The following is a 12,350-nucleotide window of genomic DNA, read 5'->3' as shown; positions in this document are numbered from 1 at the left end:
CTCTATCTGGGACACATGACAATAAAACACTCTTGTGAGTCACTTTATCCTGTATCTGTAAACGGGCTTGATTGTAATCATGTACTGTCTTTCCGCTGACTGGATAGCACACAACAAAAAAAAGCTTTTCACTGTACCTCGGTACACGTGACAATAAACTAAGCCAACTATTCAAGGATGTCATTCACTAAACACACCGGTCTCTAAAGATTTTAAGAGGAGCTAAAATAGAACCTTCTAAATTAAACTCAAATGATTTGATTCCACGTCCACTGAGGTGATCATAATCTATTAAAGCCTTTATTTATCTGGAGACTTGGATCTAATAAAAATGTATATTAACTGCTATTAAAAATGTCTTGTTACTTTATCAAATCCCTCTCATTTGATTGAGGTTCAGTCATTAACCATCATTGAAGCTTCCACCGCAAAAACCTGAGAGCAAAATATTTTAAAAAATACAAAATTATGGGGAAGATTCTTTTTTAATTTTAAAAATTGCCCAGAGTTCATGTTAGCCGCAATCATTTCTGAATGCATATTAAAAAGTACAGGTAAACGAATTGCATAATAATCAGTAGCAGTGGCCAGAGGGTGGTGAATCTGTGGATTCATCGCCACAGACTGCTGTCATTGGGTATTTTTTAAAGGAGAGATTGATACGTTCTTGATTAGTACGGGTATCGGGGGTTATGGGGAGAAGGCAGGAGAATGGGGTTGAGAGAGAAAGATAGATCAGCCATAATTAAATGGCGGAGTAGACTTGATGGGCCGAATGGCTCATACCATATTTCATACCGTTATTATCTGGTATTTTCTGTTCAGAGAGGATCTCCAGATAAAGAATCGATTTTCAATACAGCTTAATATTTAGCCAACATCCCACTTCAGTGTAATGCAATAAGGATACAGCGTTCAAACATCAAAGCAGTTGAGTCCAGAAAGAACATTCAATGCAAATGCGAACTTTTGAAACAGTAAATGCTAGGGCTTTGGAAAGTGTTCTTGAACAGAGACTTCGGGGTATTGGTACGTGGTTCACTAAAAACGGCAACACAGTTAGACAAGGTGGTGAAGAGGGCATTTAACGTGTGTAGGAAGGAACTGCAGATGCTGATTACACTGTAGACAGGCACAGAATGCTGGAGCAACTCAGTGGGACAGGCAGCATCTCTGGAGAGAAGGAAAGGGTGACGTTTCAGGTCGAGACCCTTCTTCGGATAACATGTTTGACTTCATCGGTCAGGGCACAGCGTTCAGGTGGGATGGTACGTTGCAAATCTACAAGTTGTTGGTGAGATCACACTTGGAGCATTGTGCCAAGTTCTGGGCTCCCAGCTATAGGAAGGATGTAATTACGTTGGGAAGGGCGAGAAATGTTTCACCACAATGTCACCAGGGCTGGAGGCTCGAGTTAGGCAGGGACTTTTTTTCACCCTAGAACATACATGGTTTAGGAGTGATCTTATAGGTGCCGTATAAAATGATGAGGGGCATCAATAAGGTGCATGAACACTCTATCTGGAGGAAGAGGAGTCCAATACTAAAGGCCATATATTTACAATGAGAAGGAAAAGATTTACAAGGGGGCAGATGGCAACTTATATAGAGGAGAGCAAGTACATGGAATGAGCTGCCAGTGGAAGCTGTGTTGGTGGGTACAATCACAACATTTAGAAGGCATTTGGCCAGGTACACGGAGAGGAAAAGGATTAGCAGGGTACGGGCAAAATGCAAAATGCAAGGAAACGTGGCAGCTCAGGGGGGGCAGCATGGTTGGCATGGACGCTGTGGGCCAAAGGGCCTGTTGGGAGTGCTGTGTAACTATAAAACCCATTAAGGGCCTGTCCCACGAGCATGCGACCCCATGCGGCAAGCACGACCTAACGTAGTCGCTTGAGCCGTACGGCCTCGCGAGGCCGGTCCCACAACGATCGCCGGAGCCATATGGAGTTGTGCGGAGTTGGTCCCGACATCGCGCGGGGCTCCGAAAAACTGACCGTGTTCAAAAATTCCGCACGGCAACGGCCTGCCCGTAGTCGCACTTCACGCGCGAACTTCCCGCAGACTTCGCTCGAACTCCATGTCACTCACTCGACCTCCGCGCGGCCCCCGCTTCTGGTTTGGTCGCGCTTGCCGCATGGAGTCGCATGCTCGTGGGACAGGCCCTTTAGATCCTCACCTTCAATCTTGCTCCCACTTCCCTTTTCCTCATCACCTTCCATACCTATCAGATTCCAGTACTGGTTGCCTTTATGTCCTCACCTTCACTCTCTCCTTCCTTCCTTCCTTCCTTCCTTCCTCCCCCCCCCCCCCCCCCCCCCCCCCCATCGCCTTTCTCCATCCCTCCTTCCACCCATCAGCAATCTCCTGGTTTCCAAACATCTTAATGAGCCTGTCCCACTTAGGCGATTTTTTTTTCGGCGACTGTCATAGTCACAGCAGGTCGCCGAAAAACCAGCGACCCATTCCACCTACAACCACACCTACGACAACCTACGCCCACCCCCGACAATTCAGTCGCCGGTGCCTGTCGCTGGTTGACGTAGGTAGTTGCCAATGAAACTCACCGAAGTCAGCACCGGCGACAACCTATGTCAGCCAAGCGACATCCTGGCGACAACGTACGACAGCACCTACGTCAGGAGAAGTCGAGCTACTCTAATTGGCGTAAAGCCAACTGCCGCCGAAAGGTTTCGAACATTTCAAAATCCAGAGGCGACCAGAAAAACGCTACGATTCTTTGGGCGACTGAGATCTTTGGGAAGATCTCGGAGAAAACCCACGCAGGTCACGGGCAGAACCTACAAACTCTGTGCAGGCAGTGCCCGTAGTCAGGATCGAACCCGGGTCTCCGGCGCTGCATTCGCTGTAAGGCGGCAACTCTACCGCTGTGCCACCATGACCTGCCCAATGTGTCCATATTTTATTGTTGCAAGTTATCTGTACACTGTAAATGGCTTGATTGTAATTGTGCATTGTCTTTCCGCTGACTGGATAGCTCGAAATAAAAAGCTTTTCACTGTACCTCGGTACACGGGACAATAAACGGAACTGTTTTTTTGTTTAAAAAAAAAAACTCGTAAGTAATTTCATGAAGGTATTTGTGGGCAAAGGATGCTGATAAATGTTGCAGGCTATTAAAATGTATAACAGGCACCTCACCTGGGGTTAATGGTTGCATTTTGGACATCCTTGCAACTGTCCATTGAGAAGATACTTCAGATATCAATGACATCATTCTTTTCATTGAGGATGGCCCTCACAGTGCGCATGCTCCCCCGTCGCGGCGCACCCTGGGACGTGTAGTCCTCGGCGCTTCCGCTCCCTGCCCGGAACAGCGGAGAGCGGCCGGCCGGAAACTACAGCTCCCAGCAGCCGCCGCGCGTCCGAGCATGCTCACTGCCCACCTGCGGCTCCCATTCAAACTGCAGGTTACCTCATCCTCAGCATCCCTTCCCTTGCCTTCCCTTGCCAGCACAAGGTAATTGGATTAATGAACGCCCAGAGAGGGGGAGGGAGATTCCCTTTCTCCCTTTATGCTGACAAACTTTGCATTGCACGACCCACCTGCAGAACAAGTCATATCCCCTGAACTGAACTTGCAACATTAGATCACAATGATACAGCACCCCCCCACAGCCAAGGTGTAAACCAATTCATTCATGACTGCAGATGGTACAACAATTGCTGGGCTCAGTGCCCTGGCTGGAAACAACGGATTAACCCTCGCCATTTGGTTGCAACTAAACACCAACAAGCGGTTCGAGCCTCAACACTGCCCATTACAGGGGTGGTTGTGGATACAGACCCACACCCACATACTCTAGTGAAACAACCTCGAAACGATGGGTAGTGAATGTTGCAGCTTCAAGCATCAATTCGAGCACGTTATGCTCATGGAAATGTATTTGCAAGCACGAGGGAGTGTATGTGTGTGTGTTAGTGTGGGTGGGGGTGGGTGGGGGGAGAGGGCAGGGGCAGCAGGACTTGTGCTCCCAGCAGCCTGCCATCAACACAAAGTCAATTCAGACCCAGGTGGATCGGGTACAGGGCATAAAGAACAGGACCACATTCCACCCATCAAGTCCACTCCGCCATTCAATCATGGCTGATCTATCTCCCCCTCCCTCCTGACCCCATGCTCCTGCCTTCTCCCCACAACCTCTGACTCTTGTACTAAATCGTGGCCCTTAACAGCTCAACACAAAGCACAGGGAGGCTCAGATGCAGTCAAACTAACCGCACGGTAGGTTTTACAAAGGTGGTGAGTGAGGTTATATAAATGCATTGCCTATATATATATATATATATATATGGCAGGTTTTACAAGCGAGGTACACATTGCCTACAGAGGTGGTTTAATAAAGGTTAAGGCGAGGTATCCAGTAACCACATGGGGGGTTCTAAAGGTAGATTTATACACTGACTACATGGCGAGTTCTACAAGTGGAGAGGAGGTACATGGTATTGTCTACATGGTAGGTTTATATGGTGGAGACAGGGTGTAACATTGACAGGCTCCAGGCAATTGTAGGACCCTCAAGTCGACCTTTCCCCTCTGAGACGTCCCACTGAATATTTTTGCGATGAGTGTTTTCTATGGACCCACCCCAGAAGCAGACGCCCTGCAGCCCAGGGACAGGGACAGATTCACAGGCGCCGCCAACACTTACCCAGGCCGCTCATCTCCTGCCTCAGGCTCGCCCGGATCCGCTCCTCCTCGATGGCCGTCAGCATCTTGTGCAAAGACCCGTCCTCTCCTTCCTCTCCAGCCCGGCTCTGTTGAATGGATGCCATCCCTGCCCCTCTGACAGGCTTCTCATCGCAGGTCTGTCTCTCTTCCTCCTGCCCGCGCTTTATTCCATCACGCCGGCTCTCTCTCTCCCTCTCTCTCCTCCTCTCCTCCTCTATCTTCTTCCTCTCTCCCCCCCCCCCCCCCCTATCCTCTCCTCTCTCAGCTCTTCTCTCCTCTTTCCTTCTCCCTCTCTTTCCTTCTCCCTCTCTCCCCTCCTCCTCTCCCCCCTCCTCTTTCCTCCCCCCCCTCCTCCTCTCCCCCTCTTTCCTTCTCTCCTCTCCCCTCTCCTCTCTCCCCCCTCTCTCTCCTCCCCTTTCCCCCCTCTCCTCTCTCCTCCTCTCCTCCTCTCCTCCTCTCCTCCTCCTCTCCCCTCTCTCTCTCTCTCTCTCACCCCTATCGCTACCTCTCTCTCTCTCTCCCCCCCTCTCTCGCCCCCCCCTCCCTCTATCTCTCCCCTCTTCTCTCCTCTCTCTCTCCTCTCTTCCCCTCTCTCCTATCTCTCCCCCTCTCTCCCCCTCTCTCTCCTCCTCTCTCCCCCTCTCTCCTCCACTCTCTCTCCTCTCTCCCCTCTGTCGCTGCTGGGGCTACCCTCAGCCCAACAAGACTCCTGGGCTGGTGCCTGCTCGATCTCCTCGGGAAAGGGGGCGATATCCAAAGTGCAACCGGCAGACTAACACAACTCACTTCCGTCTGTGGGATCAGCTGAAGGTGGGAGGGAGGGGGGAGAGAGAGCAGCGACTGTGTTTCCTGCTCCACACGACCAATTGCAAACAGCAGACACAGACAGCACCAGACCTGACCTCCAGCCAGTGGAGACTTCAGCGATGGGCTTTACCAGCCTGCCCTTTGCAGAAGCCCCCCAGAGCAAAGATCCTATAGCAGAGCTCTGCTATAAGCTCTGAGCGGGGAGTGGCTAAAGCAACATTTAAAACCCCCAAATCGTAAAAAAAAACCCTATTAAAGTAAATAACAAACTGTGTATAAATTCATGAGTAAAAGTCATAGGTTGACTGTTCAGTCCTTTTTACCCAGAGTGGGGGAAATCTAGCACAGTGTCTCATGACATTAATCTCATAACAAGCACCAGAGGACACAGGTTTAAGGTGAGAGGAGAAACCTTTTAATATGAACCCAAGGGGCAACTTTTTTTTGCATTCAAGACAGTGGTGATTATGTGGAATGAGCTGCCAGAGGAGGTAGTTGAAGCAGCTATAGGTACAATAACATCATTGAAAGGGCACTCGGACAGGAAAGGTTTAGAGGGTTTCAAATTATTATATTTATTGTCATCAATGCCCTTTGCATCCTGCTTAGATTCTGTGGGGTTAAGGGAATTCCACAGTATCCAGTTATTTATCCCAAGGTATCCTATCGCCACTCGCAGGGCATCCAGTTACCGATTCCATGATATCTGGTCAGGTGTCAGGAGAGTTTAATTGTCATATGTACCAACAAAGGAACAATTAAATTCTAACTTGTAGCAGCAAATCAGGACGTGAAAACACAGAACACATGGATAACTTCCGGAGGCTGCAGCGAATCGCCCGATCAGCTGAGAAGGTTATTGGCTGCAACCTTCCCTCCATTGACGAACTGTACACTGCAAGGGCCAGGAAGCGAGCGGGCAAGATCATCTCTGACCCCTCTCACCCTGGCCACAAACACTTTGAATCACTTCCCTCTGGAAGGCAACTCCGGACTGTCAAAGCTGCCACAGCCCAGACATAAACACAGCTTTTATCCACGAGTAGTTGCTCTGCTCAATAACCAAACATCTATAGCCTCCTTTTGCTCTGGTATTTTATTTAATTCACATGTTTAAACAATAATATTTTATTATTAATGTTTAATGCTTTATGTGTCATTCCTAACTGTCACTGTATGTCATGTTGCCACTTGCGGGCGGAGCACCAAGGCAAATTCCTTGTATGTGGATACTTGGCCAATAAAACTTATTCTTAAACTAATTCATTCAAACGATAAACAAAAATCCAATAACTTCAACGGTCTTCAACTATTCCATTTGATTCCATGACATTCCAGCATCGAGAATGATCGATTCTTGATTAGTACGGGGAGATCGATAGATTCTTGATTAGTAAGGATGGCAGGGGTTATGGGGAGAAGGCAGGAGAGGGGTTGAAAGGAAAGATAGATCAGCTGTGATTGAATGCCGGAGTAGACTGGATGGGCAGAATGGCCTAATTCTGCTCTTACAACTTATGGATCTATGAGCATCATTCCCACTAAATTCCTTCACTGATAGTCTATCATTAGTTGCATGCAGTCTTGCCCAGTTCTTTGGTAGCCAAGGATAGGGTAGATTTGTTACATTGCACAGATTGTTTGTACCATTTTTAGTTCAGTTCAGTTTAGCTTATTGTCACGTGTATCGAGGAACAGTGAAAAGCTTTTTGTTGCGTGCTAACCAGTCAGCAGAAAGACAATACATGATTACAATCGATCCATTTACAGTGGATAGATACATGATAAAGGAATACCGTTTAGTGGAAGGTAAAGCCAGCAAAGTCCGATCGAGGATAGTCCAAGGGTCACCAAAGAGGTAGATAGTAGTTCCGCACTGCTCTCTGGTTGTGGTGGGATGATTCAGTTGCCTGATAACAGAGTCTAAAGGAGATTAACCAGGCTAATTGCTGGGATGATGGGAATGTCCTTGCAAGAATGGTTAGACAATTGGGGGCTGGGTTCCTCGGCGTTTAGAAGAATGATAGATAAACCTACTCAAAAATCTATATTCATAAGGGGGTTTGACAGAGTATATGTTGAGATATTTTTACCAAGATGGACTATCACAATGTTTAAGAAACATTTAGGCTTGGAACGAGCTGCCAGAGGAGGTAGTTGAGGCAGGGACTACTGCAACGTTTAAGAAACAATTAGACAGGTACATGGATAAGTGGTTTAGAGGAATATGGGCCAAATGCAGGCAGGCGGGACTAGTGTAGATGGGACATGTTGGTTGATGTGTGGGCAAGTTGGGCTGAAGGGCCTGTTTCCACGCTGTATGACTCTGTGACTGAGAATGAGTCAGGACCAAGGGGACATAACTGGAAAGTAGAGTGGTATTTAAAACTGAGGTGTGTGGACATTTCTTCTCTCAGAGGGCAGTGAATATCTGGAACTTGCTCCAAAGGGTGGTGAGGCCCAGATTATTAAATGTGTTTAAGGTGGAGATAGATAAATATTTGAAAGATCCGGGAATCGAGGGTCATGGAGAACTGGCACTAAAGAAGAGTGATCAGATCAACATAGTTATGGTACAAATTACTGATGGTGATGAGGATAGGAACGCACAATCCCGATTATATCAACGGGACGATGGTGGAAAGGGTCGGAAGCTTCGAATTCCTGGGCGTGCATGTTTCCGAAGGTCTTTCCTGGTCCCAGCACACTGATGCAATCATAGGGAGAGCACATCGGCGCCTCTGCTTCCCGGGTGGATTGTCCTGGGTGGGAGGTTCGGTGTGTCAGGGAGGACTCTCTCGAACTTCTGTGGGTGCACAGTGGAGAACATGCTGACTGGTTGCATCGTGGCTTGGTTCGGCAACTTGGACATCCAGGAGCGGAAAAGATTGCGGAGGGTTGTGGCCGCTGCCCGTCGGCTCTGACCTCCCCACCATCAAAGGGATCTATCGCTGTCGCTGCCTCAGATAGGCTACCGGCATGATCGGGGACCCACACCATCCTGGCCACACACTCATCTCTCCGCTGCCATCAGGAGGAAGGTGCGGGAGCTTGATGTCTGGAGCATCCAGGTTCAGGAACAGCTTCTTCCCCATCGCCATCAGGCTATTAAACTCACCATCGGACAGACTCTGAACAGTAGCAGCCTATTGCATTTTGTCTGTTTATTTGTTGTGTGTTTATATGGTCTATGGTATATAGACACACTGATCTGTTCTGTATTTATGCCTACAATATTCTGTTGTGTTGCAGCAAGCAAGAATTTCATTGTCCTATCTGGGATACATGACAATAAACTCTCTTGACTTGACTAGTTGATAGAAGAGTACAGCACAGGAACAGGCCCTTCGGCCCACAATGACTGCTGAACATGATGCAAAATTAAACTCACCTCCTCTGCATACAAGTGATCCACATCCCTCCATTTCCTGCATATTAAGGGCAGCACGGTGGCGCAGCAGTAGAGCTACTGCCTTCCAGCGCCAGAGACCCGGGTTCGATCCCGACTACGGGTACTGTCTCTACGGAGTTTGTACGTTCCCCCCGTGCCCTGCGTGGGTTTTCTCCGAGATCTCCGGTTTCCTCCCACATTCCAAAATCGTACATGTGTGTGGGTTGATTGGCTGTGGTAAAATTGTAAATTGTCTCTAGTAAGTGCAGGATAGTGTTAATGTGCGGGGATCGCTGGTCGGCGCGGGCTCGGTGAGTGGAAGGTCCTGTTTCCGCGCTGTAACTCTAAACTAAATGAATCTAACCCAAACTCAGCATTTAACCAGTTATCCCATGTTCCATCAAACATTTCAGAAGGTCTACTCACCCATTTCAGAATTTGCCATCAATATTTCAGCATTTCAATTATCACAAGACCCATGGTTTCCAATCACTGAAGACATAGTATCTTTCTGTCAATCTTGTCGTAACTGAACACCAATGTTCTCACATTACTAATGTTACAAAGTATTCTTTAATATATCACAAAATATCCAATGTTATTGGAGTGGTGAATCTCTGGAACTCTCTGCCACAGAGGGTAGTTGAGGCCAGTTCGTTGGCTATATTTAAGAGGGAGTTAGATGTGGCCCTTGTGGCTAAGGGGATCAGAGGGTGTGGAGAGAAGGCAGGTACGGGATACTGAGTTGGATGATCAGCCATGATCATATTAAATGGCGGTGCAGGCTCGAAGGGCCGAATGGCCTACTCCTGCACCTAATTTCTATGTTTCTATGTTTCTATGTTATTTTACCTCATTATTCATCTCTTGGCATCCAATCGTCAAACTAACAGTAACAATTTTATGAATTAAATTAATTCAATCACCAACTCTACAACATTCATTCATCAATGGTAGATAAAAAATGCTGGGGAAACTCAGAGGGTGAGGCAGCATCTATGGAGCGAAGGAAATAGGCAACGTTTCGGGTCGAAACGTTGCCTATTTCCTTCGCTCCATAGGTGCTGCCTCACCCGCTGAGTTTCTCCAGCATTTTTGTCCACCTTCGGTTTTCCAGCATCTGCAGTTCCTTCTTAAGCATTCATTCATGGATGTTGCAATTCTTCTGTCACCAAACAAATGTTACCGGCAATAGGGTCTCCCATTGAATTTTACTGCAGATTCCAGGCAACTATCACACAAGATTATCGTCAGCCTATTTATGTCTAACTAACAATCTCATGCAATTCTATCTTATTCTCAATAGTTAACTACACATAGTGGTTAATTATTACGCTACAGTTTGTAATCAATGTCGTGAATTGTGTGTAATATTCAGAACCTTCTTGTAGACTGAAGGCACAATGGCCTCAGTCATTTAACAGGGAGTTAGATGTGGCCCTTGTGGCTAAAGGGATCAGGGGGTATGGAGAGAAGGTAGTTGGATGATCAGCCATGGTCATATTGAATGGCGGTGCAGGCTCGAAGGGCCGAATGGCCTACTCCTGCACCTATTTTCTAAGTTTCTATGTCTTAAATTTTGGTCGCCCAATTATAGGAAGGATGTCAACAAAATAGAGAGAGTACAGAGGAGATTTACGAGAATGTTGCCTGGGTTTCAGCAACTAAGTTACAGAGAAAGGTTGAATAAGTTAGGTCTTTATTCTTTGCAGCGCAGAAGGTTAAGGGGGGACTTGATAGAGGTCTTTAAAATGATGAGAGGGATAGACAGAGTTAACATGGACAAGCTTTTCCCATTGAGAGTAGGGAAGATTCAAACAAGAGGACATGACTTCAGAATTAAGGGACAGAAGTTTAGGGGTAACATGAGGGGGAACTTCTTTACTCAGAGAGTGGTGGCGGTGTGGAATGAGCTTCCAGTGGAAGTGGTGGAGGCAGGTTCATTGGTATCATTTAAAAATAAATTGGATAGGCATATGGATGGGAAAGGAATGGAGGGTTATGGTCTGAGTGCAGGTAGATGGGATTAGGGGAGAATAATTGTTCAGCACGGACTTGTAGGGCCGAGATGGCCTGTTTCCGTGCTGTAATTGTTATATGGTTATATGGTTAATGCAAGGTTTTGCCCCAAAAATGTAGATCATTCCCTCCAATCCACAGATGCTGCTCGATCCGCTGAGTTCTTGAATTGAATTGAATACTTTATTGTCACATGCGACATTATTTGCTAAAGTAAACGGTGATGGACTAGCTCTTTATATGACCCCGGTCTCAAAGGTTGACATGAATGCTAAATAATGAGCACAATGTGAACTATGGGCCTTAATCTGACAGTTTAATTAACAAGCAGAACTCTTAAAAACAATTAGACAACGCAAGCAACAATATTAAGAATTCATAACCATTGTAGATCTAATTGTAATCTAATTGTTTTTAAATTAGTAACGGGACATTGATTAAGTCCTGCAACAATGTGTTTATTTACAACTACAGTCAACTTTCTGTGTTCAAGGTAAAAAGATCATGAGAACATGATGGGAGCAGAACTAGTCCATTCGACCCAACTTGCCCACACCGATCAACATGTCCCATCTACACCAGTCCCACTTGCCTGCGTTTGACCCATATCCCCCAAAACCTGTCCAATACACGTCCCTTTCCAAATGTTTCATAAACGTTGTGATAGTCCCAGCCTCAACTACCTCCTCTGGCAGCTCGTTCCCATACACCCACCACACTTTGTGTGAAAAGGTTTCCCCTCGGATTCCTATGAAATCTTACTCCCTTCACCTGAAACCTATGCCCTCTGGTCCTCGATTCACCCACTATAACTCTGCAGACTCTCAACGTGAAACAAGGATTTCACAGGGGCAGATCATTAAAACACTTTAAAACACGGAACATAGAACAGCACAGGACAATAGGCAATAGGTGCAGGAGTAGACCATTCGGCCCTTCGAGCCAGCACCGCCATTCAATGTGATCATGGCTGATCATCCCCAGTCAGTACCCCGTTCCTGCCTTCTCCCCATATCCCCCGACTCCGCTATTTTTAAGAGCCCTATCTAGCTCTCTCATCAAAGCATCCAGATAACCAGCCTCCACCGCCTTCTGAGGCAGAGAATTCCACAGACTCACCACTCTCTGTGAGAAAAAGTGTTTCCTCGTCTCCGTTCTAAATGGCTTACTCCTTATTCTTAAACTGTGGCCCCTGGTTCTGGGCTCCCCCAACATCGGGAACATGTTTCCTGCCTCTAGCGTGTCCAAACCCTTAACAATCTTATATGTTTCAATGGGCCGAAGGAGCGGGCCCTTCGGCCCACAATGTTTGTGCCCAACATGATGCCAGGTTAAACTGATCTCATCTGTTGCACATGAGCCATCTCTCTCTATTCCCTGTGCTTCCATGTGCCTATCTAAACGGCTTTTAAACAGCACTATCGTATCTGCCTCCAC

The 12,350-nt window shown here is 47.1% G+C and overlaps 1 protein-coding gene across 2 annotated transcripts in view; it reads right to left on the bottom strand.

The window, feature by feature from the left end:
• Positions 1-4,873, bottom strand: part of kiaa0930 — a 53,492-nt gene extending 48,619 nt beyond the window's left edge. For both annotated transcript variants that reach the window (XM_055650185.1, XM_055650186.1), the window contains exon 1: positions 4,677-4,873. In XM_055650185.1, the coding sequence (XP_055506160.1) occupies positions 4,677-4,800 (124 nt within the window). In that variant the 5' untranslated portion in view covers positions 4,801-4,873. The remainder of the gene's footprint in view (positions 1-4,676) is intronic.
• Positions 4,874-12,350: the final 7,477 nt, after the last annotated feature.

Source organism: Leucoraja erinacea, chromosome 19 (assembly GCF_028641065.1).
Source record: "Leucoraja erinacea ecotype New England chromosome 19, Leri_hhj_1, whole genome shotgun sequence".
Lineage (NCBI taxonomy): Eukaryota > Metazoa > Chordata > Chondrichthyes > Rajiformes > Rajidae > Leucoraja > Leucoraja erinaceus.
The sequence above is the reverse complement of the archived record's forward strand: the minus strand, read 5'-3'. Positions and strand labels throughout refer to the sequence as shown.